Consider the following 27,848-nt stretch of genomic DNA (forward strand, 5'->3'; position numbering starts at 1 on the left):
CGGCGTTCCTAGTTTTTCTGCAACCAGTATGTTGTAGCATAGCTATTAACAGGCTGTGGGTGAGACAGAAGTAGTATTTCAGTCCCCAATGGCTGCAAAGGTGACCTTTTACTATTTGATAAGCATTGCTAAGGTGCCTACAGGTAATCTTGCTCTGCTGTAAATCATGTGATGGTTTAAGAGCTGTACTACAAATCCTATTTAGGCAAAAAAGTTGCACTTTATTAAGCTGTATCTTAAAATAGGTGGGAAATGATGTGTGAGCACACTAAAACTGTGCTAACCTGGGTTTGGATCAAGTTGCATAGGGATTGCCTTGACTCTGCTTCCAGCAGTCTCAGAAATAGGCCTCTTTCCTCAAAATTTAGTGAAGCTGCATTGAAACTGGCTTGGCTTAATATAGAGGAGAGTTTTACTCAGAGTTTGTGGTGCCACCACTAAAAGAGCCATTCCCAGCAGCTCCCCTTCTCCTTTATGCTCATACAGATCTGCAAGGAAGCAAACCAGACTTAGGGTCATGCTGATTTTTCCTTGGCCAGGTTGGCTTCAGGTCCATCTCATGGAAGAGCCATGAACTGAGCAAGAAGACTTGGTGGGTGCAATGCAAGATGAAGGAAGGAAAGGGAAATGGGCTGTTACAAGGATGTGGGAACTGTCCTCTGCTGTCCACACTGTTTTCCCAGTGATCCACCAGGATCTGTCTCTATGGCCCCAAGCCTCTACTGTCTCTCTTCAGGAGACTTTGGGTAGAAGCAGAGTGAAATAGAAGCCTGCCTTTATTTGGGGAGGCGAAAGGGAAGAAGTAGAAAGTGAGGCTTTAGAATGGCTAGTGCACTGATCATTGGGGCAGCTGAGGTGTCTGGGAGGGCTGGGCAGAGCACAGCTACAAGTGCCTGAGTTGGGTAGCCCCAACAGTGCAGAAGTTCTTATTGTGCATGTTTTAAATAGTTTCTGTGTTTGGGTAGGAGGGAGAATAACATGTACCAATCCTTCCTTTCTAAGCTAAGTGGGTTGAAGTTAGATAACACATGATGTGACAGATTGTAGCCCTTTGCCAAACAGCCTTTGCTTCTTCATGTGTGCCTTGTTCAGATTTACTAGTGCAGTTGAATTTCCAATAGAGGTACCTCCTTCAGTTTAGCTGGGGAGGCATCTTTGGCCTGCAAAATAGTGGTAAGGGAGTATAAGTGAAGTTAGCCAATTGAGCCATTAACAGATCTCCTGGTGTCAGGTGCTAAGAACAAAGGTGCCTTTATGCTATTTCTGTATTGAAGTGTAGTAGGATTCTCATCCCATTATTTCCAAGGTGTAGCCTTTTGGCTGATGTATGTACTTTGTAACATGTAATAAAGTTTATTCGGCCCACTTGACCTCGATGGTGAAGTTGGTGTAATAGAAGCTGCAGCTGGGGAATATGAATTATACTTTTGTTTGCCTTTTTTTTTTTCCATTCCTTTGGTAATTTTTAATCAAAATTTAATGAATCAAAATTAAACACTTCTGTATTCTCTGTAGATCTGCGCATACAACTTTGATGGTAGGTCTGCGATGATTTAGTGACTTGTGTCTTATACCATTGCCTGTCATTGTAGCTGGATGAAACCATCATGAAAGTTCAGATTTGTCAGTGTAATTCAGAGGAGTGTCTTTCTACTGACTGATGCTCTCCCAATTCTCTCATGAAGCCATTTATCTCTGTTACCTCTTTCTATAAACTTTATCAGTTATGAAGTGTCAGATATCGTCTCTTAAAGACTGGACTAGTAATCTGATATGTTGAATGCTGCATCAGTTGTCTTAAGTAACACAGCCACTGAAAGCTCCACTGCTCCCTTAAGCAAATCTTGGTGTATATGTAAGGACTATCTTACTGGCTGGAGGTAGTCTTGAGAAACAAAGCAGAATCACCCTTTGACTGCAAGGAGGCCTGTATCTCTGTAATACTGTTTAAGTTACAAACCTCATGTATCTGTGGTATCCACTGCACTACTGAAAGAAACCAAATGTGTAATCTTGGAAATGGCTGTAATTTTTGCTGTGGAAGCACTTTGCAAGAGGAAACTGTAATGGTGGCTTCCCTGTTTTGATCTGTAGGCTTAAAAACAGAGCTCCTAAACAAAAACATTATAGGACCCTCTCTTTTCTAAATGGATTTTTAACACTTTTTATTGTCTTTAATTCATGGGAAAACTTCTCTCTTCCCTTCCTACTTCCATGCAGCCCTTCCTCCATATGGGGAGGAGTCACCTAAAGGGCTTTCCTCTCAACAAGATTTCCTCTTTTCCTGCAACTTTGAAGCCAGGTTTCATTCATCAGACCCTATCTTGTAATAGAGTATTTCTGTGGGGACAGTGTCATATCCTGATAGCGCTAATTACAAACTAGCTGGAATTTGTTATCAGTGATAGGACAGTTAAAGCAGCCATCTTAGGGGAGAGCAGGAGAAAGTATTTTCCACTTGGAGGCAAAGGTTTTGACAGGTCTTACCCAACCAGAATTGTAAGGATCCAAATGTGACCCATCAAGGGAAGTTGACTTCAGAGATGTAGCTTTGCTGAATTTTCTGCTATCGGATGCTCTGTCAACATTCCCCCTCACCCTTTCTGAGGTATTAGTTCTTACTTTCTCTCAGTTATGGTTTGCTTTTTTCTTTAAAGTTTCCATGCATTGCCCAGCACAGAATGCAGTTGAGCCACAGAGCCAAACAGATGGTTGGGTCTGCTTCACTCTCTCCAGAAGAGTGTTTGCCTCAAGCTGCTGCAACCTTTTCATAGCTCCTTTGTCCTGCAGTGATCAGGAGCTCCGGATTTACTGAATTTTCTGCCTGTTCCTGTGCCCTGACAACCCGCTATTTGTTCCTGGCTGTGCCTTGTGGCTGCCAGGAGAAAGTGCTAGGAAGGCTGGTGAGGGAGCACTTTATTGCTTGCCTTCCCTCCCTTTGATCTAGCTACAGAAACTCAGGCTGTTACATGCACTGCAGCTTGGGTTCAGGAGGGTTAAGGCTGGTAGTTCACGTTTTCCATTCCATTTGTAATCTTGGAGGAGAAGGTTGACCTTGAGCGTGATGGAAATGCCACAGTAGATGACTCCTGGTGGGTGGAGGAAGATGCTGACAAAGTGTCTGTTCTGTTCTGCTCATTGGCTTGCTCTTAGGAAGTCTGCTCACCCCTGCCTAGCTGGGAAGGGGATAGATGCTGCAAATGAACAGAGATGCTGAGTTTTTGGCTCAGACACCATACTTTCAATCTAGCCTGCGCTTTTGAAGTGTGTGTCTTAGTTCTGGCCCTTGTTTACCACTGCAACAAACCTATTTCTCTGAAGTGAGGTCTACAAAAAGTATGCAAAGCACTTCACAACTCACGAGTACAAATGCTGTATGGTTTCCTGTCAAATGCAAAATGTCTTTATTCCTTTATCACTTTTTTAATGCTGTTTCAAGCTTGTTGCTATAGACCTGTGCTGTTTGGGAGGTGCCAGGAGAGCAGTGTGATGGGCCAGCCCCTCTGAGCTGGGGAGGATCAGTCCTTCTCGGGATGCAGGGCTAGGGTTTCAGTAACACAATGCTTTCTGCAGCCATGTGCCGTGTTCAAAGAGCCAACTGGCTGGAGCTCCCACGGTGACGCTTGGCTGATTTGGCAGGCAGGTTGATTCTGTCAAGTTACAGTATGGGAGTTAAGTCCAGTTTCAAAACCTCCCCCTTACCCGCTCGAGGAACTTGGGGGGGGGGGGGGGGGGTAGAAAGGCGGGGAGAAGCTCTCAGGGGACTTTGTGTCATTATTGGCATGGAAGCACTTTGTGATTATCAGCAGCAGGGTAGTGGCAAGGGGCTGATTATCTGTCATGTCGTCAGCATAAATAATCAGTGGGCCCCTGAGCAGGGCTCCGCCTTTTGTAACGGCTCCACGTAATCACTGCATAACAGTTTAAAAGCAAGCAGAGCAGAAAAACAGCTGGACTGATTCTGACCCTAACTGATGTTGCCTTTTCTTCCCTCACTAGAAGAGAAATATGTCACTATCCAGCCGTACGCCAGCCAGGGGAAGGATGAGATTGGGTTCGAGAAAGGGGTCACCGTGGAGGTCATCCAAAAGAACCTGGAAGGATGGTGGTACATAAGGTAAAGAAGCCATGCAGCCAGGCTGCTGCGGAAACTGTGACAATGAGCTTTTCTGATCCTTCACTTAGTGTTTAAATCATTCCGTAGCTAGGCAAGGAAGCCCAAATTGTTCATAATGCCTCTTGAAGAAATGTAAAGAAAAGGCTGTGATGATACAATGGTGGTTAAAGTAACACTGCAGTGTCTGTGAAAGCTGTGAACCATTCCAGGGGGGAAATTCCTGAACTTGTAGATTATTTTCTTTCCTTCAAGTTAAAAGCCCGTATCTGAGTTAAGATCGGTGAGACCTATCAAAGCTTTCTGTTCTGTGTAACTTAGATGTGTTTCCGCTATAAGAGTTATTCTGTAACATGTTTAAATCTATTGATAGCAATGCCGAAAGGCTGATTGCGATCTCTTGAGCTGTCTGGGGGAGGTAGTGCTATTTTCAGGGATGGAAGGGATCAGTCTGCTGGCTATAGCCCTTGTCCATACTTATTGGTGGTCTCATAATTTGCCTGATTTCTGCCTGTCCACCTTAGATATTCCCAGTCTACAGAGATTGGATTCTGAGGGCAGGTGAAGTTATCATTGCCTATCAAACTTTGTTATATGTTTGAAACAATAGTCATAGAAGATAATTGTGACTTAAGAATTCTCCTTTTAAATGCTGATGGGGAGGATGTAGGTTAGCTATGTAATATAATTACATAGTAATTATATTAGTAATAGTAATATAAGGTCAGGAATGAGTACTTACCGAGAGCTTTCTCAACCTAGGCATACACAATACTTAAGGTTTAGTGCTTTTTCTTGATTCTGCCCCTTGTTTTGTATCTGTATGTGAATCTGCCAGTGATGTGAAATCCAGTTTCTCTTTAAACAAGATGTGATACTACAGGTAGCTTATAAGCAGAGGCTTCTCTTTCAGGCAATGAAAAACATCTCATCTAGTCATCTTTTTACATTCAGCTTGTAAATGCAGTGGTTATCTCTTCCCCTTTCCTTCCCCAAGCCAAAACTTGCTTTTGTTTTGAATTCTGCTTGATTTATCAGCTATGAATGAGGACTATGAAAATGCTGACTGAAGCAGTGGTGTTATTTTTCTTGATGTCCGTTACTTAGAAAACTGATACTGTTGAGTTATGGGGTTTCTTAATTTTTATTTTTAACTTCTGTTTAATGTTCCCATAGAGGGAATAGGCTAATAAAGGTAGCAGTGGAGCCAGGAAGGCACTCTAGATAGGAAGAACTCAAAAATGCCTGGGTTTGGTCAGGTCACATATTTTTTTCTCTTTTAATCATTCACAGAAGTGGAATCCAAAGTTGCAGATAGAGGAATCAAGAGCATATAGGGGCTTTTTAGAGAAGAGAAACACTGCAAGACGTCTTTTAACTTATTTTGCTATTCTTAAATGAAGCCGTATGACTACTGTATTCCCCTTTGCAATATTAACAGTTCTACAGGAAGCAGAATTTCTTTTCTTTCTCCCCACTTTTCCTCACATACTCCTTCAGGCCAACCCAAAACACGCACTTTTCTATATAGCAGAAGTGGATTCTAGTGGACAGTGACTCTTGCTGCAGTAGCTTAAGTAAGCACTTCATGGTGATCTACTGCAAGGACAGTGGATGCTCCAGCCACCCCATTGTAGTTAGGAAACACAGCGTGCCCTTGGCTTTTTTGTAAGAGGCATTTTGAGTTGAGCAACCACTCTTCTTGTTGAAAGGTGAGTTAGGGCCTTCCCATACGTGTGTGACAAATGTGTGCCTTAAAAGGAACAAATCTTTCTGCAGTGAGTGTGGGGGAAGAGAGAGCAGGAAGAGAGTGCAGTTGAAGCCTGCTGCCTTGTTGTCTGCTAGGAGACTGAATGCACACACATCAATGTGTAAAAACAAAAAACAAATCCAGCAGCTTGCAAATGAAATCCACCTTAAATGCATTAGCTTGTTCCACCTTAAATATGTAATTTCCCCAAATTCCTGGCCATGTGCTGATCCTCATTTCCTGTCCTTTTTCAATTTTTTTTTTCCTTTTTTTTTCCTTTTTTTTTTTTTTTTCCCCTAGTTTGCTTCCCTCTGGAGTAATTCCAGTGCTCTGGAGCTGGAAAGCAGATGTGACTCTCAGACTCACAGAGGCACTTCTGACTCTTTTTTTAACATTCCTATGGTTTGAATCCATTTTTTCCTTCATGTAATATAAATAGGGAAGGTTTTGGAATCTCTGAGGAACAAAATCACTGCACCTAATTCTGCAGACCTCACAGTTCAATGCTGCAGAAGCTAGAGGCAATATTTGTGTCTTTATTTTGCTCTGTGTGCATTATGGCTTCAAAATAAGTAAATAAATAAATTGTTTGGATTCTGGAGAAGTGAAAGAGAGGCTCTGACCTGGGATCCATCTTGCTGTTCTACTGAGCTCAGTGGATCTGTGCGCTCCCCAGAATAATCATGACTGGCATTAGCATCCATTATTAGATCTTGCTTTGTATCAGTTACTGTCGCCTGGAGGTAATCTCATGGTGCCCAGGTGGTTTGGAGGCCAAGTAAGTAGCCTTATGCTAAGTAAAACTTATTTGCCCACATCTTCATTTTGTGGTTAGTTGTGAGCCCCAGCCCATGTGAATGAAGTGTAGTTGGGAGGTGTTAGTGGCACAAAAAGGAGGAGGAATCTAGGATGGGGTTTGAAATGTCTCCAGTAGGTTGTGAACGTTAAACAAAGGAAGTAAGTTTGGGATTCATCTCTTGATGAGAAGATTGTAACTTGTTCAGGACTTCTCTGAAGCTGATAAGCAGTTACCCTTGCTCTTCATTCACCTATAAAATAGGGAGATAAAGTAGTTTTCTAAGGTGATAGGTGCAAAGGTCTTTGATATTACCAGATTCAAGAACTATTTGACTTCCGTAAGTAGCTTTTATTTGTGATGTTGCACAAATAAACTGACAATTGCTGGCAGTAAATTTCAGGTTGAATTTACTAACTCGCAGGAAGAAATAACCAGCAACAGCTTCTCTACTGAGGGTATGTTGCCCAAAGTTATTAACTGTCCAGATATTGCTGCTACTATTCAGTAGGAGAAACTATGCGAGATCAGAGGTGTCTGAAGCAGCAGGGTTATATGGGCTGATCCAAATACGTACGGTTGGCAGGAGAACTAACATGCCAGTACAGAACCTGCCTGTGGCTGCCTTTCTGATCTTAAACGTGTTAAGTCTCCCACAAACTAAGATGGATGTAAACTGTTTTTTCTTGCTGATTTTGCACAGTCGGGCTCTGTTGAAAGTAACCTTGGAGCTGGAGTGCTCAGTGCATTGGCCAATGAGGCTTTCTCACAGATTAAAATCTTTACATCTCTAGTTCATATGAAGTTATAAATGGCCTTTAAAGAAAACTTCTGTGATTTCTGCTGCCTGGCATTGGTCAGTAGCTCTGCCAAAGGGCCTTCTACTTCAAAAGGGGAGGAAGCCAAAAGTCGTCAGGGTTGGAAAATGTCATTGAGAGCTGCCTTGTCACAACAGGGGATGTGGCACATATTCAGGCCTTTTGCATCTTGACATAGTATCAATGGCTGGATGCTGTGTACCTGTTGAAAGTCAAATCAAGTTGTTACTTGCTGCTACCTGTTAGTCTCCACATGGCAAATAAAGCTCAGAGTTGTTGGGATTCTTTCCTTTTATACCAGAATCTTTGGGGAAGAACTTGTCACTAGGCTCTCTGAGCAGGAGAGATTCCATAACTTTGCTTTCATGTGTGACAGAAGGCAGGTATGTAGGGAGAAGCAGCATCACTAGTATCCTGGGTGATCTAGATGGGAGGGGAGGAAAAGGCAAGATCTTGCCTTTGTACAGGGCAAGTAATGAAGAAGTCTCAGGAAGCAAGCCTACACTGGGTGTTCCTGTTCTTATAAAGCCCCTGTACCACTCCTGAGTGTGTGGATGTGGTGAATGAGCTGAGTATGCCCTGGTGCAGGAATCTTACCATGACCCCAGAATCCAAGTGTTGGCATGGCAGAGTTGCTCATTTGCCAGAGAATGATTTGCTGATATTCTACCTCACCTGCCCCCCAGCTCCTTTCTCTGCTGTCTAATGAGTCTCCATTTTAATTAAAGAGCCTTAGAGTCCAACTGTTTTAACTTTTGTGTTTCCAGCAGATTTCCTGAGCACCAGGATGTTAATGGTGCCTGCTTTCCCACTTACAGTAAAGCTCCTGCCCTGGGTATTTCAAGAGATTAAAGAAAGTTTTCAGTGACTCATTCTGTAGCAAGTTAGTGTTTCGCTAGGGAAAGCAGAGTTCATCCACATGGTCATCCCTGGAGTCTGATTGTAATCTGAAATCCCTGCTGAGGTGTTAGGAATGGCAGGAGTTAGAAAAACCATCTTCCCAAAAGCCCAGCTGTGGAAGAATAACCTCAGTTTGAAGTGCAGCATGAGCAGCTCAGGCTGGTGCTCCAGGAACATGTAGTGGATTCAGGTGTCTGTTCAGATTTCCCAGTTTATTTCTTGAAGTAGCCTCTAACTTGTTCGGAGGAATGAATCTCCATCAAAGCCATTTTCCTCAGTCAAATTGTTTCTTGACTTTACAGTGCTAGAGAAAGCTGCAGTAGATTGAGCCCCATATTCTCCGTAAGAGAAACTGATCATACAAGACTGGGAGTTATGGGGGGAGCATCAGTGTATGTTAATAGTTGCAAGGGGGGGAGGCTTGAACAAGGGCTTTGAACCGTAGACACAAGGTCTGTGTACTGAGCTCCACACACCCTTAGTTTAGCCCTTTTCCCTTTTAAGTTGCCACTAGAGAGTATTGAAATATTTTACTTGATAATTTGCTTTTTTGCTGTATGAGAAAATACTGAGTTTGCCTAGTGCTGTTTGAGTGTGGCATAAAACACGCAAGTCCTTCCATAGGATGATTAGTGGGTAGCAGTCCACAGCTCATGGCTACCTCAGCTGACATGTTTTGATCAATAGGTAATAGAGACTGGAAAAGCTTATACAAGAACCTCAAATTTTGGTTTATGTTATCATCTATCACTTTTGCCTTCGCTATGATACCTTAAATGTGTGAGAAGACTATGTTTGATGTGATGATGTTTCATTTGCCTCTGCAGGTATCTAGGCAAAGAGGGCTGGGCCCCAGCTTCTTATCTGAAGAAGGCTAAAGATGATCTTCCATCTAGGAAAAAGAACTTAACTGGTCCAGTGGAAATCATAGGAAACATCATGGAGATCAGTAACCTGCTGAACAAGAAAGCATCCACTGATAAGGAAACTCAAGCAGAAAATGAGACTGCAGAAACTCATATCACCAAGAAGGAAATCAGCTTGCCCATCCTGTGCAATGACTCTAATGGCAATGCCATGATGACCCCAGACAAGCAGATTTCCAAACTGGCCCAGGGATCCCCAGCCATAGCAAGGATAGCACCACAAAGAGCTCAAATAAGTAAGGCAGTAAAGTAGTTTGGGTTTCCACTGGCTTTCAGTGAATTTGGTTTTCTACCTTTCAGGGCATGCATTGCCTAAATCCCATGTGTACTGGCTTTATAGCTGAGTCCACATGAGCAGATCTTTGCATTGTCTGTAGATGTGCAGGAATGCCAGGACATGGTCCTTCATTAGTAGTGATGACATTTAATTTCACTCTCTACAAGGGCTGGCTGGTGGTTCTTTATCTTAGCCGGTACGAGTTTGCTTTTTACTTTTTCCCAGAGCAGATGCCTTTCCTTTTGAAAACTCTAAAATGTGATCTGCGCCCTCAGTAATGCAGATGATGTGATGGTGCATTGTTAGAGTCAAGGAGACCACCTATGTCTTCTGTTGCATTTGTTCTGTTGTTTCTGTGGGGGGCAAATTGCTATAATGTTTTGACTACTTTGTCTGCAAAATGCGGATGCTAACACCAGTCTATGCAAGGAATGGCAAGATACCATGATAGAGGACAATGTGAGTGTTATTAATTTAGTGGATTATTTTTATCGCTTTGGGGAAAACTAGGTATTAGGCCAATTCTGTACTGGCCAATCTCCAGTGGAGCTGGTCAGTTCCAGAAGAAAATACAATCCACTACTTTCTGGCAGTGATTTCCTCTTAAATTTGCTGGCTTAGCTGAGATGAATAGCTAAGCTACCTTGGTATTTCTAATATATCCTCATAGTTTCCTATCTTTTTTCATGCAGATGCCTTAAATATTGCAAATACCGATAACTAATATTCTCAAATTATGTAACAGCAAAGAGCTGCTGAAAAATGTGTTTAGCAATACTTACAAAGTTAAATAAATTGTCCCTTTTCCCTTTCCTGCTCAGGTTCTCCAAATCTAAGAACAAGACCACCACCACGAAGAGAATCCAGTCTGGTTTGTATTGGTTTATGATATATGTTAGCAGTGGGGTAGGTGTGTGGGTGAGTTATGAGACTTTCTACAGCTGTACTGGGGGGGGGGGGGGGGGATGTATAGAATTATAGAATCACAGAATAGTTAAGGTTGGAAAGGGCCTTAAGATCATCCAGTTCCAACCCCCCTGCCATGGGCAGGGACACCTCACACTAAACCATCTCACCTAAGGCTCTGTCCAACCTGTCCCTGAACACTGCTAGGGATGGAGCATTCACAGCTTCCCTGGGCAACCCATTCCAGTGCCTCACCACCCTTACAGTAAAGAATGTCCTCCTTATATCCAATCTAAACTTCCCCTGTTTAAGTTTGAACCCATTACCCCATGTCCTATCACTATAGTCCCTAATGAATAGTCCCTCCCCAGCATCCTTATAGGCCCTCTTCAGATACTGGAAGGCTGCTATGAGGTCTCCATGCAGCCTTCTCATGCCTGTTCATTTTATTGTTTATCTGTTGAGCAGACCTTTGGACATCCTAACTTTAATTGGGAACTGCAGGGATAACATCCTAAAGTTACTATGTTGTGCATGAGCCTTAAAGCCTGTCTGGCTGACTCAGCAGGATTAAAGTTCCTCTATCTGTCTTTAGCCCAGACTGGATCTTTTGACTTTCTCTTGTCTTTTGTCCTCCTTCCATTCCTACTGTCTTTGAGATAGTTAAGCTTCACTCTTGTATATATTTAAGGTTACTTGAGACCTTATGGAGGATGTGTACTATGAGAATGAGACCTCCTATGATTTTTACCTTCAAAGCTGGAAGCCTAGACCATTTTGATTTTAGGACTGTGATTTTCAGATAGGAAGTACTAAGTAATCTATTAGCACAAATTCATGCTAATAACCTGTTTACAAATAGACGATACATGGTGTTTAATCTGTTGTACCCCTTTTTAGCAGTATGTGACTTACAATTTCTTTTGTGTTATCTGAGATCCCTGTTAACTAGATGAATAGCATATTGGCATTTTCTTCCTGTTTCTTTTTGCGTTATTTTCAAATAGACTTTGTTTTGGCAAGACTATTACTCTTAATCTTATGCTAAAAATAACAATGATAATATATATGAAACCCTGAACATGCCTGCTGTTTTCAATTATCTTCATTTAATCCAAACCATGCTATTATCTGAAGGCATTTTATTATGCTGCACTTCTGCTGTGTTTCAGCATTTATAGTGCAGAAACATCCAATTATAATATTGTTAGACACGGTTCCTAAGGTGCAGTGATGCATTCTCCATGAAATACCACATGCTGCGTTTCATCACATTCATGTGATAAAACTTGGGTTGTTAGTTACAATGAGGGTGTTTTAGAAATAGAGCAGTGTGAGAATAAAGCACAGTATGCAATTTGCCTTTCTCCCATTGCTGGCTTAGGATCAGTTTGTGTCTTTGGCTGTCCTGTACATGTCTGTGGCAGGTCTGACCTATGGTCAAGGGATCCTGACATACTGCAATTCTAGTGTTAGAACCACAAGCTGTGAAGCTTCACCAGCATCTAGTCATTCTGTAGATGAGCGCTGTGCTAATCTGAAAAGCTTTTGGTACTAAAATTCTTGAAAGGACTCTTACCCCATTCATCACCTTAAAAATAATTGTTATGAACTCTGAAATGCAACAGCTCAATGTAAAGGCACTTGGCTTTTAGAAGAGTCTGGTATGCTGCAGAGTGGCTGTAAATAGCAGTGTCGTGCTTCTTTTGGAGCCTCTGTACAATTTAAATGCAGGTTATGTTGGGATTGAGTAGAGGTTCTGGGTCTCTGTTACGTGGAGGAATTGGCATCTTGATCCTATAGTAAAGCCCTTCCTCTCTCTTGCCACTTCAGCTGAGCCGAGCTCTTCATGGGGTCTGTGATATTATTCTTGTTTCTTGCTACAACAGAATCCCATTAGCTCATATCACTCTTTCAGATGGTTTAAAAATCCCACAGCAGATTAAGAGCAATAATTCATTAGGATTACATTTTAAAGCCATATATTTGGTGGCGGGCAGAAACTGTTACAGGCCAGTTGCATTGTGATTTTCTGCAGTTGTGGCAAGCCATTCAGAACCGAGTCTTTCTAGACAAAATCTCAGAGTACATGGGCTGTTGTTACTGTGACTGGAACGGCAGCTCACACTTTATGGCCCATCAGTAAAATGTTTTACTGTTTAGGTAAAGATTATCACTGTTTTAATAGGTGGTGAAGGCAGCATGAACAGTGTGCATTTTGATAGGTTTCTCTCTTGTGGCCCATCTCAGCATATCAGCTTCCACTCTGGAGAACTGGGAAGTTATCATTAGGAAGTCACACAGGAATAAGGAAGAATTTTAGTGAATGAAGGCAAATACTTTTTTCGTTTTGCTGTTCAGCCACTGTTTCTTTGGTTTAACTGAACAAAACTCCCTATTTTCTGTAGGGTTTTCAGTTGCCCAAACCACCAGAGCCACCCTCTGTGGAAGTGGAATACTACACCATTGCAGAGTTCCAGTCATGTATTTCTGATGGCATAAGCTTTCGTGGAGGACAAAAAGCAGAGGTGAGCCTTAACAGTGCAGCTGGAAAAAAACTGTAATATTTGGCAATTGCAGGGAACTGGATTGAACAGGAAGGAGTGGAAAGCTTTCGGTTGAGACTTTTGTCAAAGTAACACGTTCCTTGTCATGTCCTAGGTTATAGAAAAGAATTCTGGCGGCTGGTGGTACGTGCAGATTGGAGAGAAGGAGGGATGGGCTCCAGCATCTTACATTGACAAAAGGAAGAAGCCGAATTTAAACAGAAGAACCAGTACTTTAACCCGGCCTAAAGTTCCTCCCCCAGCACCTCCCAGTAAACCAAAAGACCCTGAAGAAGGAACAGCTCCTGGAACAGTTTCTTCAGGAGATACCCAGGACTCTCCCCACAAGCTGAAATATGAAGAACCTGAGTATGATGTGCCTGCCTTTGGCTTTGACTCAGAGTGTGAAGGGAGTGAAAGTCATCGTGAAGAGGGCACTCTTGAAAAACGACTGTTTCAGCCCCTCAAGCCCTCTCCTATGTCATCACTTCAGAAAGCAAAGTTCAAAGTGGAAGAGTCTTCAGAAGAAGTTGCTCACGAAGAAGAGACCATCTATGAGAATGAGGGATTCAGACGTTATGTGGAAGATGCTTCATCCAATAAAGAATCTAGTGGAGACTCCGATTCTCAGAAAAGCTCTTCTCTCTCCCTGATCCAAAGGAATTCTCCATCTTCCAGCTCTCCTAAGTCATCACTTATGAAGCTCAAGATGGACAAAAACATTCAGCCTGATCTTGGAAAATGCCATTATTCCAGGAGTGAGGAAACAAAACCAAGGTCAGCTTCAGATGTTGGTTTACGTGGTGTGCCACGGACAGGCATGAAGAAAGAGCCTGGTCAGAGTCCTTCCATTAGAGCAAAGCCAATTGTTAGGCCCAAACCCTTCCTGAACAAGGCAGACTCTCAGAGCCAAGAAAAGATGGATATCAGCACTTTAAGGCGACAGCTGAGGCCAACTGGGCAACTCAGAGGTGGACTTAAAGGTTCAAGAAGTGAAGAGTCTGAGAGCCCCCCACATACAGCTTCTGAGAACCAAGAGGATCCTGTTAGGAGGAGCTCAGCTGATATCATTACAGCTCCTTCCCGTGGCATTTTCTGCTCTAGCCATACAGCCAAAACTGAGCAAGAAAATGACTCCAGATGTTTCTATGTGACCACTGACTCATACCAAAAGGTACAGGATTCTGAAATTTGCTTCCCAGCAGGAGTAGAAGTGGAAGTGCTGGAAAAGCAAGCCAGTGGATGGTGGTACCTGAAATACGGAGACATGGAAGGCTGGGCTCCTTCCCATTATTTGGCTCTCCCTGATAACCAGCGGGAAACTACATCAGCAGAGACCGATGCCTCAATTGCCAGGAACAGGAAAAATGAAAACAAGTCAAACAGTTTAGAGAAGATAGAGAAGAGGGTTCAGGCTTTGAACACCATCAACCAGAGCAAACGTTCAACACCACCCATCCCAAGCAAACCTCCTGGTGGTTTTTCAAAGCCATCAGGGCCAGTGAAAATGAGGAATGGTGTGAGGCAACTTGCCGTCCGGCCGCAGTCAGTGTTTGTGTCTCCACCACCAAAGGATAACAACCTGTCATGCTCCTTGCGCAGAAATGAATCTTTAACAACTACGGATCATCTTAGGAGTGTCCGTCGGAATTCCTCCTTTAGCAACGCATGGTCACAGCCTGGCGATGCGAAGGGGAAGCAGCCTGAGCGGTCGGGTACAGAGAACTCGGAGAACACCTCCAATCTCTCTACCCAGAGGAATGGGATTCCTGTGTCCACAGTCAGGCCAAAGCCCATTGAGAAATCCCAGTTCATCCACAACAATCTCAAGGACATCTATGTTTCCATTGCAGACTATGAAGGGGATGAGGAGACTGCAGGGTTTCAAGAAGGTGTCTGCATGGAAGTCCTCGAAAGGAACCCGAATGGCTGGTGGTATTGCCAGATTATGAACGGTGTGAAGCCATTCAAAGGCTGGGTGCCCTCAAATTACTTGGAGAAAAAGAACTAATATTGCAATATCTTTAACCTCCCTAATTTATACTGTTCCTGTTGTGTACATGTGGAAAAAAAAAACAAACAATTGCTACGCAAAAAGACGTTTCCCTGTGCTCCAGTTTGTACAAAGGGACAAAGGAGTCTATGCTGAGGACAAACCTGCTGTTCTGGAGAGGTTTGTGGGGCTAATATGTTGTAAACAGCTATGAGGAAGATGCAGCATAGTCAAATGCCTTTTTGTGAAGTTGTTAATAATCTTGTATGTGTAACAGGGTATGATATCCCATCTTTCCCATTATCGATAGGAAACCAAATGTGTGCCTTTTGTGAGAGAGAAATACACATGCATCTACTTGGGGAGTTTTGTGCCAAACTCTGTTTTACAATCTAGGCTCCCTTTCTCCTCATTCTTGTCTGTACATGGAATATCCAAGAGTTCTGGATGCATTTCCACAACTTACAGTGAGAAGGGAATGGAAGTTTCTGAAACACAGAGGGACTCTAATCCTTTGGAGATGTTCAATTCTTTTTTTACTATTCTCAACAGTTGGTTGGTCCAGAGTTGGAGCCTTTTCACCGTGGCGACATTTGGTCTCTTGACTTCAACTGTGTTTTGTTGTTACTGGTAACTCACCGGAAAAGGCAATCAGGTGGTGCTGGTTGGGGGCTTTTTGTTTCCTTTTGTTCTGTCTTGTACTTTGAGTTGGGATTTCAGGTGTTCTAGGGCAGCAATGCCTACTGGTGCTTGTAAAACAAACCTACAAACCCCATGCTTAAGCACGTTGATTACTTTGTAGACTCCATATTTAGTTCTGTGCCTGACTCCTGCCAGGTGATCCTGGTTGATTCTCTTCTCAGAGTCGGGTTTCTCAAAACTTGACATAATATGAAAATATTCGAAAGTCCCTTAAGACACTAAAGACAAAGCTGTCAAACGTGTTACTTCTCGTTTTTGTGATCTGGTCCAAATTCAAGTGTGCTGACTGCTGGCAGGGCCCACCAAGGTATTAGTTAGAAATAGCCGTGACCTTCTGCAACATCAGTGTTTACAATAGGGGGTGGGGGGATAAAGCCATCAAACTCAGTCTGCACATCCTTAATTTGTGTATTTTTTGGGAACAGTTTTTTCTGTGTTTTGTTTTTGTCTTTTCTGTACGTTCTTGGTTTACTTTTTTTTTAGTCTTGTTTTACCAAGAGAGACTTAAAACTGAAGGAGGAGCCAAATATGTGTTTCTGTTCCCACTTGAATCCAAAATGTACATTTGTACTGGAAAGCGTACCTGGGCTTCTCAGGCTCAGAGGTTTAATATCAAAGGAATTACACCTAAAATGCATCTAACCAGGAAGCTGCCTCTTCTAATTCCATTTCTAATTGCCTTTATTGATGCATGCGTTGAAACACGGCACATGGTAGGGAAAGTGTGGTGGGAAATGGAAGAGGCATCCATTGAAAAAGGCTTTGAACATCTTTTATTTATGAGGTTGCCAAGTCTTTTGCCCACATCCCTACTGTACTTGTGGAAGACATGGCTTTTTAGGGGGGGTTAAATGGCTTTGTTAATCACTCAAGATCAGTATCTAATTCCTTTAAATAATAGGCAGCATTGCAGATCTGTTTTTAGGGGGAGGGGCAGACTATTTCACTACTGGTTTACACAAAATTATACATGCCATTTTTTCCAACAGAATTTCAAACTGATTTGGCTTAGAAGCTAAAGGATATGAAGACTTAAAAATAGCTGGGATCAAGGGGCTGAGTAAAATAGCACAAGAATATCATGTGTTTCTCTGCCAAAAAAATACTACACAATTTATACGTTGTTCTTGTCTTTATTGTTGGGGGTTTTTGTGGTTTGGGTTTTTTATTAATTTCCCTGGTAACACTGAGAGAGTTGCCTACAGCTAACCTACACCTAACGTGACTGGTGTCTTTTTGGTAGCTGAAACAACATCCAGGTGCCACTACTGGCTATGAACAGTGCTGTGGTTCGAGCAGCTCTTTGCATCCAAGTGGGGAGGGAGGCTGTTCAGTTGGGGTCCCTTTATACTGTGGTGGCAGGAGAAGGAGGTGTATCTGCACAATAGCTCCTATCACAGTGTGCAGGGTCCTCTTTGTACCTTAGTATCTTGCCATATAATATGTATGTATATATCCAGTTAGCTACATCGTACTGGATGTGTATCTGAGGCATTGTGGCCCTGTCTCCCATACTTCTCCCCATTTTTAATTGTACTAATATGGTAGCAGCCATAAAAGACTGCTGGAGCTGTTGTGAGATTATAATAGAAGTATTATATTCTTCTGCTGGACAGTATTAAATAGAGCAATACATAGAGTTATCTGCTAGATTGCAGTACTAATAGTAGTGACTTAGTGACTCATATTAATGTTGTTGTGATTTATTTTAACAATAATGATGAGGAAGTGGTTCATTATTTTGGATTAATGCACTTTAACAATAAAAGAAAACAAAACGGAAGCCAATGCAGAGAAATAAGTGCATTATTTAAAGGTGCAGTATATAATTATCATTTTCTTGAAGCACATATTTATTAAGAATTAACTTATTATTTAAAATATTCTAAAGTTTTGTTTAAAGACATTCCCTCTAGGTCATCTCTTTGGGGGGATGTAAAAGCACAGCTCCCAGATCTTCTGCATTGAGCCACTGAATTCTCTGAATATGGTGTGGTGTGAGGTGAGCCCCTACCTAGGGAGAGGAAAGCAGCACACAAATGGGAGAGCCCTGACTACCACAGGTGTTCTCACCTGCATCCAGCAAAGTTGAGCACAGAGCAGCTCTCAACTGCAAAAGTGCTCACAGGGTTTGGAGTGGCAGAGCTGGTTTTGCCAGACAGTTGTGGTGCCGTGTCCTTGCATGAGGCTGGTCCCTGGTGGACACAGGCTCAGGCAGATCCTCACACTAACCTGTGAAATGCAGGCCACCTCTGTAACATCAGTCTGTCCCTCAGCTCCCTTTCCACCTTGCTGGCTTGCATCTCCAGCTCTGGCTTTTGCAGGGAGATGGTTTGCTGAGCTCCATCAGTGCAGGGGATGACACCTGGTGAGGGTGCCTGCAGCACAGCCAGGGTTTTCTCAAGCAGCAGCCCAGTGTCCTATGGCTCAGTTGCTCCTTTTTCACATCCCAAAGGTTTCATGGCCCCTGGAGCAGAGGCCAGGACCTGTAGATGGGCTGCAAAGCCACACTAGCTTCTTCCATCTGCCTCAGATAGGGCATAACCAACCTACTTGATGCTAGAAATGAATGTGGGCCACCACGGCCTGATGGGAAAGCTTTGGTTTGGGCTTCCCTTTATTTGGTGGCTGTTTTGACTGCTTGTGTTTGAAAGGTCACTTTTAAAGAAAATGCCCCCCCCCCCCCCCCCGCAGTTTTTCCCCCTCCCATTTTTACCATTGTCACAGCATCTCTCACCAATCTCTTTTTTTTATTCTTCCAACTGAGAGGAAAAGAATTACTTTTTCCACCAGCGAGCAGCTAGGTTTGGTCAGCTCCACTGATACCTGAAATAGCAAGCCCTTTCTACTATTAGCTGTGAAACAGAGTGAAAGGCCTTAAGCTAAATCAGAGAAGCTGACTGCAGGGCAGGAAAACCTGGCAGGGTGCCTCAAAGGACGGTGTAGTGCTAGAAGTGTTTTAGTTCTTTTCTAAAATGTTGATGTCGCCTTAAGCTTTTATTTTTACTAAATTTGTCGGAACTGACACTGGATCAAGAGCAATATTTAAATATAACATACACCTCAGTGAACACTCAATGCAGAAATCAACAGTACTGTTTAAATTTCTCTCTTTTTTCGGTTTATTCTTGAACCAGATTGTTAAGAAGAAGAGCTCTGCAGGGCTTGGGCAAAGCCGTTTGCAGCTGAAGGGGGCCCTCCTCCGGGGGGAGAGGCGGCTGCTGTCACCGCGTTGCTCTCACCCGCTCTCCGTGCTTTCCAAAATGTCTTGAATTTGGACCAGCAGAAAATCCAAACTCTAACGCCAGAGAAGAAAAATTTAAGAATGTGAAAATTGTGTCTTGCTGTATACTGCAACTTTAATAATAATGAGCACTTCTGAGTTCGTTATTGAGGTTTATATAATGCCTGAAAAGTTTAATTCCTGGTTTCCCTTATCTACCCTCTCAGAACACAAGAGTCCTGAGTTTTTGTCAGCAGCCCTTCCCTGTGGGAGGCAATTTCTGTTAAGTTTTCTCTCTCATGCTTTGCAGTGGGTGGGTATAGTCATACGTGCTCATCCTTTGCAAGCCACGCTTCTCAAGATGAAAGATATGATGAGCACGTGTCAGGATACTTAACTGGTGTGTTGACAGGAAGCCTTTAAATCGGTGTGTACAGTAATAGCAAACACACAACAATGAAGGATTGAAATTGGCTCACTTTTAAATATGGAATTTCACATCTGCACGGGTATGGCTGAAAAATGGATTTTACCCTTGTGGATATGCACCCCAAAGACTCCTTCCATTACAGTGCTATCAAGTTTGACGAAGGCATTATATAATTGTTTTCATCACTTTCAGATCTTAATGAATCGTATTTTATTGTAATATATATTCATTGCTTTCCTCAGTTAAAAAGAAAGTTACTGCTTTTATCTTATATGAAAAACAAGGGAATTTGATAAAGCATTCATTATTTTCATATTACTAGTATTAACAGAATAGAACTAGTACTATTTAATTTTAGATCTTCATAGCTAGCTTGTTAATAACTCATATTTTCCTGTGTTGTATCCTACTATCTTTCTATTTTTTCCCAAATACTCTGCATTCTTGAGGAAAAAAAACAAATCCAATGAGTGGATAAGTGCAATATTCATAGAATAAACAGGCCCCTCATCCAGGACTTGGAGTGGAACGTGCAGTGTGAAAAGTTTGCAATTCTCTATTCATGCACTCTTAAGGAAAGGGGAAATGCAAGGGAGGGGATGGCTGGATAAGAATAGGACCCTTGGGTAGGTAGGGACTGACAGGATAGCTGGGGTGGTTTGGGGTGGGAATGGCTGCTTTCCATGAAAAATCATCACCTGTTAATGAAAGTATAAGGATTATGCAGCATGTTGCCAGGATTATGTATAGAATGTGCATTAACATCTTTATCAATACAGGACTTCTGAGCTATGCTTGAAACACTCTGTATGCCATCCATGCATGATACTCTCTTCTGGTATGTCTCTGCTGGTTATGTCCTCTGTTACATTTTGGAATCAATGGTAACATCAGAAGGGAAAATAATTCTGCTGGTGCAGTCCCAAGTTTTGATACTGTGTTGTTACTTGTATTTATTGCAAGATCTATGGGAGTATTTTTACAGTTCCTTATTTCTTTTCCTTCCCTGTTGTTAACCTAAGACAAAAAGTCCCCATTTTATCTGGTTAGTTCTCACCTGCAGAATTTCACAGCTGGTTTGGGTATTGATTTCATATTCCTTGGCTTGCAAAGGCTGATCACTCAGGTCCAAAATAAAGTTGGGCAGAAACTTTGCTCTTCAAAGGAGCTTTTGTCTTAAATTCTATTTGAATGGGAGGAGAACTTCCATCTGTCAGAAATAATGTGACTTTCCAGGTAGCAGCAAAATCTACTACCTTTGAAAAACTGGATTGTTTTCATAAGATGCAAGAGAAATGTGAAAGCCAGAGCATTTGATTCTCTGAGCTCTGGCAAGTACATCTTCTGTGGCTCGTGTCACTGGAGAGGGGGTGTACCTCAGCTTTCTGCTTAATTTTTGTCCTGCTGTTCTTAAGTTTGTCAAAAAGCATTATTACCAGAGACCTTTGCATGCAAAGAGGAAAACTGAATTCTGCAGCTGTACTGAAATAGTTTCAATTACATGATTTTTTTAAAACCTCTAATACTTTACAAATGAATTTGGTTTTGAAGAGAGACCTCTAATTCTTTCACGTGCTCTTGTCTAACCTGGCAAGAATTCCACGAGCATCAGTAGAGTTACACTGACAGAAGACCCACAGAGGAGCAAAGCTCCTTGTGGGCACTCAGCATGGAACGTTCTCAGCAAAAGCAAACACCGTGCACTCAGTTTCTACACCTCCAAAGGGTGCACAGGCCTGCTAAGCCTTGGTGCTTTCATGCCTTGATCCACTTCCCTGCAGGTCTTGCAGCTTTTGGAAATCAACTGGAGCTTTGCTGCTATTTGCTGGTGGCTTCCCATCACCGGCAGCTCCTTCTCTGGCAACTGTAGATGCTACTTAGCCACATTGCAAAGTGCTGTGTATAAACGCAGTGTTTGATAGATGTCAACAGTACCAGTAGGATGGTCTGAGAGCAAATGTTTGTGTAAGTTATGTTATTTTCATTTGCTTGTAGTTGCTTGGTAGAAGCAGGGACCACCAATGCAGCGATGCATGAGGAATGTGTCTGCACACTTGAACTGTTTGATGGCCTCTGCTAGCTCTGCACAGTGCTTGCATTTCTCTTTCTCTCCCTCTGTGCTGCTCAGTAGTCACGTCTGTTGTGTGTCTGTAACTTTCAAATAAAGTACTGTATATAGGGCGGATCCAGAAGCCCCCACAGTCAGTTGACTTTGGGTTGGGATGTAGGTTGATGGTGCTGCTTTTCCTCCTCCATGTTAGACCCAACTTGGAGCAAAGCACAGATGTTTGTAAAGAGTCACCCATAACTCTACTTTGGGGTGTCAGTTTTGTGGGGTGTGCATGCATTGCCAAGGGTGGAATGATGAGGGGATCTTCTTTTATTGGGTGCCCTCACATCAGGGCTGGGGCTCCGCAGCGATTCCTGGAGTGAAAGCTGTGCTGCACTGCTTGCGGGCCTGACTGGCGTAGGCAGCACAAATTGGTTTCTCCCATTTTATAATGTCAGGGCTGGGCTGGTCCCATTAACAATGTTCTTCATTGTTCTCGCATCAAGGTAGCGTTGATTCTAGTTGAAGAGTGCAATTTTTTTTGTTTTGTGTTTGTTTTTTTAATAAATAAATTTGGTTTAAAGCTTCACACTGGCGTTTTTACAGACCTGTTCTTATCAGCATAAGCCACTACTGTCCTGAGTTGAGACTCCTGTTTGTTACTGAATCAAAATAATTATGGGAATTGTGTTGATAATTTGGAAATAAATGAGAGGTAACTATATTGGCAGAGGAGAGATAGATAAAATATGAGAAAAATATGTTTCTAATAAGGCCATAAATTATTGGGTCTGACACTGCAGGTGCTTTCTCTGTATAGATGGGTTTAATACATCACTGCTCTGTGTTAGGCTTTTTCATTAGTGAGAAAAGTTGAAGTTTTTCACTCCATGATGTACTATGACAATCTGTATCCTGAAGCCAATGATCCACCTAAGGAAGACAAACATAGGTTATGTGTTTGTTGTAACTGAGGCAGTTTGTGTGCCTGGGAGTTTGCAGACACTGAGGTTCAGCTGGTGGAGCAGGCAGGGGTTGCTCTTCCAGGTCTGCCTGCATTAGCCCTCTGTGAAACAACCCTGTGCTAATGGCACTTCTGGGAAAACATTGAGTTGGGTGATCTCCCCCTGATGCTCAGGGTTATTTGGTTACAGTGGTACATGTCGGTCTTGCTCCCTGCTTGGTGGAGGAGAAAAACAGGGGAGAGAGAATCACTTGGCACTGTAGGAGGATTTTGAAAATACAACATTTAAAATTAAAAGAACTATTTCAGGCTTCTCCAGATACCAAAGCTGTGTTAGTGATGCTGTGTTTTGATGTCTGAAATATAAGCACTGTGGCAGCTTTCTCTGTGCAAACAGTTCTTTTGTGGTTTAAGAGCTTGTTCTTGAACTGCTTCTGGGTCCCCAGGGAAGTAGTAATAAATAAACAAAATCCCATTATCACCCTTGGCGTTTAAACTGGGGGGAGGAGGGCATCAAATTCTGTTCTAACTCTGCATCCCCTTGAACATCCAGATTCAGTTTATTTCTGTCCCCTAGGAGCAGGTCAGAAGAGAACAGTGCAGTCACTGGAAGTTAGCCTGTAACAATTAGTAAACTGGAAAAAAAATAATAGAAAAGGAATTAAAAGGAAACCTTTTAAAAAATGAAATATTTCAGTGAATAGCTGACTTAACTATTTCCTGCCTTGGATTTGGGGGGTGGGGAGTTATAATTGTTTCCAGTCTCTACAAGGAATTTCTCTGCAGCCCGCTGAATAGGCTTGCTGAAAAGACTTGCTCATTACTCATGATGAGTTCAAACCTGGAGTATTGCAAAAGCCAAGTGTGTGTAGCATTACAATGACTTTTTTGTACTGAGGGTCCAAACTGAGTATTGCAGGGTCAACAGTGTACGGAGCAGGGGCATTTCTGCTGTCTGGCTAACCACATTACATCAGTGCTGTTCCTTTATTGCAGATTTAATTGCAGACAGCAGTGCTCCTTACTCTGTCTGCAGTGTTTGGGGAGAATCAAGCTGATGAGCCTCCTCAGTTAAGACTCAATATCGGATTTCACGTCAGGAGAAGTCTTGCCAGCAGTTTGATTGATTGCTGCTTAGGCTAAAGTTCAGATGCAGATAACTCAAGGTGGGTGCTGAAAGCAGCTCAGCTGGATCTTTACATCTGTAGCTGTTTCCAGAGCTGTTAATTAGCCCAGATTGTCTCTGGAACTGCTGGGTAGTCAATTACAAAGAGCTTAAACCTGTTGTTGAATGAAGGCTGAAGTCTGTTCAAGCAGTTGTGCTCCCCTCTGTTAATGGAGCAGCTGCATGTGTCTGGACTGGAAACTCCTACAGGTTTTGCTGTGCCAAATTTGTAACTGATAAATAATTGGTCTAGGCCTGGTCCAAGTGAGGTTTTGCAGTGGGTTTCCCAGGCGGTTGATGTTCTTAATGTGACCTTGAATATTAGATGCTGTTGTCATTTCTGTGTTGGTGTAGCAGTCCATTTTCTAGTGGTTAGGTGGTGGGAATGTACCTGGTGGGAGCTTGGGAGAGTATGTCGGTGACCAGAGATAGAGAAACGTGTGGCTGGTTTTTGTGTGAGTGGTCAGGTTGGTGACACTTTTTTGTCGTCTTTTTGTTTGGTTGGTTAATTTTTAACATGGGAGCCATTCTGTCTGTTCTGTGTGGGGAAAAGCTTAGAAGTTGGTGTGGTTTCTGTGGCAGTATATGTGAGAAGGAATAACTGAGAGCTTTCCTTTTTGTTCTTTTTGTTCTCTTTAAGAAAGTTTATGGGCGGGAGTCCATTCAGTTTGGTTTGGGTTGCAAGTTAAGCCAAGAGAGGAAGAAAATAAGTCTGGGGAAACCCTTTTTTTTTGGTAGTAACAGCTTTGGACCATATTTTGTTGTGGCCTCTGATCCCGCTCCTCTGAAGGTAGCGGAGCAAATATTGTTCATCCTGCAAATGTTAGAGCTTTTGGCAAAGTACTGATTTTCTCAGAGCTGACAGGTATTCTGAAATTCACAGCATCAGTCCTTAATATACCTATAGCAAATGTGAGCTAGAGACAGAAATTGTAACTGCAGCCTCATGCGTTGTCCAGTTTTTGTTTAATGAAACTGTACAGTGAGCAGCTGCAAGGGTCCAGATGTGCTTGGGTCTCTGAGATGCTTTCCTAGAAAAGGAAATCGTGTGATTTTGCCTTTCACAGGCGTCCCAGTAAAACTGAAACCCAGAAAAATGACTTTTTTTTTGCACTTAACAGTCCCTTTTGCCATTGATGATGAGAGTTGTTGTTAATGAGGGGTCAGATGCCCCAGTCGGTTTGAACTGGCAGAAAACAGAAGACCTTTTTATGATTGGTCCCTGAGTCTGCATGTAAAATGGTAGATGTGATGCAGAGTAGAGTACTAGGTAACAAAGATAAGTGACTTCTCTGTGGGCCAACACTAAAGATGCATAATCAGTGGGGAGAACAGAGCTCTCCTACTTGCCAAGTGACCCTGTAGAAACATCCCTCAGGCTTTAGCACAGATCATGTGGGGACCTGTGATGATTTTTCTGACACATACAGTACTGTGGGCCTCGTTCTGTGACTGGGACAATAGAAGTGCATCTCTATCATATATATCATCAGTGAGAATTAGTGGAGTTAACATAGCACATTGTTTTCGTTTGCTTTGGATATGACAGTAGTGGGGTTGAAACAGTTGCATGAAGCATTAGGTTCCTCCTAATCCAGACATGCAGGCTTACTTGACTTTAGTGTCCAGTCCAGAACTGGTTTCAGAGCTGTCCTCATGGTTATGTTGCAGACCAAGTGCGGTAAATGGGGGGTGGAATATCACCAGATCAACCTGTGTCTGCTCATGTCACCGGTGTGGGTGTCTGGGTCAGGGTTTTGCTGCCCTGTGTGGGACAAGGGCTGCCTGCACACAGGGGCTGCCCTCTTCTCCATGACTGCTGAACAGCTGGATACCATGCCCAAATGCTTGCTCTTTATCATGTCTGTGCCTGTAAAGGTGAAAACTCTGCACGGGTGTCTCAGCACAATGAGAAACTCACATTGTCTTGGGCAACTGTGCATGTGAACATGAAGAGCAAAAACTGTGCCTGAAAGCAGATCTCTGCATTTCTCTTTAGGTGTTTATTAGAGCTGGTGTTATCTCAGAATTGAACAGCATTTAATAATGGTTAATTACAACTTCTCAAAAACTTCTAAACTTCTGGAGGAAAAGAAAAGACAAATTGAGTTCTGGTCACTTGTAGAGGAGGGAGTTGCAAGAAATGTAAAATATTGCTAGGTGCTTTATGAATTTCATTTTTCTGCCAGGATTGTCACTTATCCTTACGGCTCTCCTGGCTCACATTGGTGCTGTGGCACAGCAGCTAAGGATTGTCACTTATCCTTACGGCTCTCCTGGCTCACGTTGGTGCTGTGGCACAGCAGCTAGGTAGTGACACCTCTCTGCATTTGTGATGGGCATGTCTATATGGGGAAAAGATGAGCCTAAAAAGGGCCTAGAGTAAAACTATGCTCAATAAAAGAGCTCTTAATTTGCATGTTCTAGATATGCTGAAATAACTTGGGTTTAGGCAACTTCAGCTCCTTCGAGGCATCTGCCGTCATATACCCTGCTGCAGTCTGCGGGGTTTTGGAGGATGGCAAATCCTAGTGGAAAGGGGAATTCAGGATGCACACTGTCACTGCTCTTCCTGTTCCTCAGCCATGCCCGAAGTCTACCAGGCCAAAGCAGGATCAGACCCTTGGCACAGTGTTTGCTGTGTACCACAGGGCCAAGCTCAGCTTGACAAGCGCTTTGAGTGATGTTGGCTGGCACTGTGCGCTGCTGCACAGTGATGATCCTTTCCTCTCCACAGGACCTGGGGAACTTGTAAGGGACTGCCAGAGTTTGAGGGCCGTTTTCTCAGAGTTGTTACAAGTTCTTGCAATGTGAACCTCTAACGTTTTCAAAGACTCAGGCAGAAAGGACTTGCTAAACAGACTGTACCTGTCATCTCCCAATTCATTGCTTGCTTGGACCAAAGGTGGTGCTAAATCTGATCTTTGTAATATTTATATTTTGTTGGACTTCTTTTTTTTTGACAGTGTTTGATGAAACAGATGCAGTGTCCTTCTTACATGAGAAATCTAGTGCCCGACTTCAGATACGTCAAAACTCAATGGACCTTCATGGTCCAGAACTGTTAACATTTGAGCAGGCTTGCAGTGTTCTGGGGGGAGGTGGAAAAAGGGTACTCGTATCTTCAAATGCTTGCAGACTGTAAGAATTGACTTGTGATTTTTGTTTGTTTGTTGGTATTTTGTTTACATTGCCTCTTATGCCCTAAGGAAAAATAAATTTTTGACCTTTTTAATTGTGATCCACTTGGTTTATTTTGGGGTGGGAGTTCTTTTTCAGTTTTGCAGTACTGTTATAATTCCACTTGTGTTTGTCAAACCACTGAATTTAGCCTTCCCAGAATAACTTACAACTTATGTTTACATGCAATTGCAAAATTCAGCTTAGGCTTAAATAGGTAAAGGAGTTTCTCTTGTCCCTGGTCCTGAGTTGTTACTGTATGCTGTATTTTTTGTCTCTTTTCTAGTCCACAAAGTTTTATGGATGGCTCACCTCTGCCCTCAGTCATGAAGACCTTTTTGTTGAGTAAGGTCTTAAGGTTTACAGCACTTTGACAGGAGGTTTTTTGGAGAGGGATGTGGCATGAGATGCAAAATAAGAAGGAAAGCATCCTTTTACAGGAGTGGCCTTTTGGTTCCGTGATAAGACAGTTGCTCTGCAAGTTAGAATGAGCCCTTAACACCCTTGTAGTCAGGCTGCAGAGCAGGCTATGCTTGAACATGGATGTAACGGGGGAGTGGGTTGTAATAGGGGGTGTAATAGTAGAGAGAAAATGAGGTTGTTTTCTAGCACTTCAGTTCCCAACTCAACTGTGAGAACCCTCTATTGAAGTGTTGTTCACTTGCTCATTGTCTGTTAACAGATCTGTAGGTAAAAGGGGTCATGCTTAGTGCCAGGCTGCCACCTTCAAAAGCAGGACTGCAGAGGTGGGTTGGCCCTCCTCAGCTTTTTGTTTCTGCAGCAGAGAATGACCTCCCAGGAGTGTATCCCTCATTTTAGCTTGGGGCTATGCCTTCACCATGGGCTGTAGCACTTCGCAAGCATGCTGTGGAGAAATGAGTCCCACCCAGGCCCTGAGATGAGCTAGCTCTCACTGGAGGCACAGCATTTGCGAACAGCACCTATGAGATGTTCCTCCGTGCTGGCATGTAGGAATGCACAGGGTAGGTCATGCATAGGGTGGTACCTGAAGGTCATTCCTGTCTCTGAATGATGCCAAGAATTAGATCTGAGGCAGCGCACAGTCCTGGATGTTTTAAGGCACAAACTTAGTGACAAGTGTGCCTGG

At 42.9% G+C, this 27,848-nt stretch overlaps 1 protein-coding gene across 5 annotated transcripts in view; it reads left to right on the forward strand.

Annotated features, from left to right (window-relative positions):
- The window catches only part of SH3PXD2A (SH3 and PX domains 2A), a 254,832-nt gene extending 237,321 nt beyond the window's left edge, over positions 1-17,511 (forward strand). For all 5 annotated transcript variants that reach the window (XM_061458831.1, XM_061458833.1, XM_061458832.1 and 2 more), the window contains 5 exons: positions 4,000-4,117; positions 9,206-9,540; positions 10,403-10,452; positions 12,896-13,015; positions 13,149-17,511. In XM_061458831.1, coding sequence (XP_061314815.1) covers positions 4,000-4,117; positions 9,206-9,540; positions 10,403-10,452; positions 12,896-13,015; positions 13,149-15,044 — 2,519 coding nt within the window. In that variant the 3' untranslated portion in view covers positions 15,045-17,511. The remainder of the gene's footprint in view (positions 1-3,999; positions 4,118-9,205; positions 9,541-10,402; positions 10,453-12,895; positions 13,016-13,148) is intronic.
- The last annotated feature ends 10,337 nt before the right edge of the window (positions 17,512-27,848 follow it).

This window comes from Pezoporus flaviventris, unplaced genomic scaffold (assembly GCF_033815535.1).
Source record: "Pezoporus flaviventris isolate CSIRO_AGI_PZ_B2104156 unplaced genomic scaffold, CSIRO_AGI_Pfla_v1 ptg000029l, whole genome shotgun sequence".
NCBI classification, from domain to species: domain Eukaryota; kingdom Metazoa; phylum Chordata; class Aves; order Psittaciformes; family Psittacidae; genus Pezoporus; species Pezoporus flaviventris.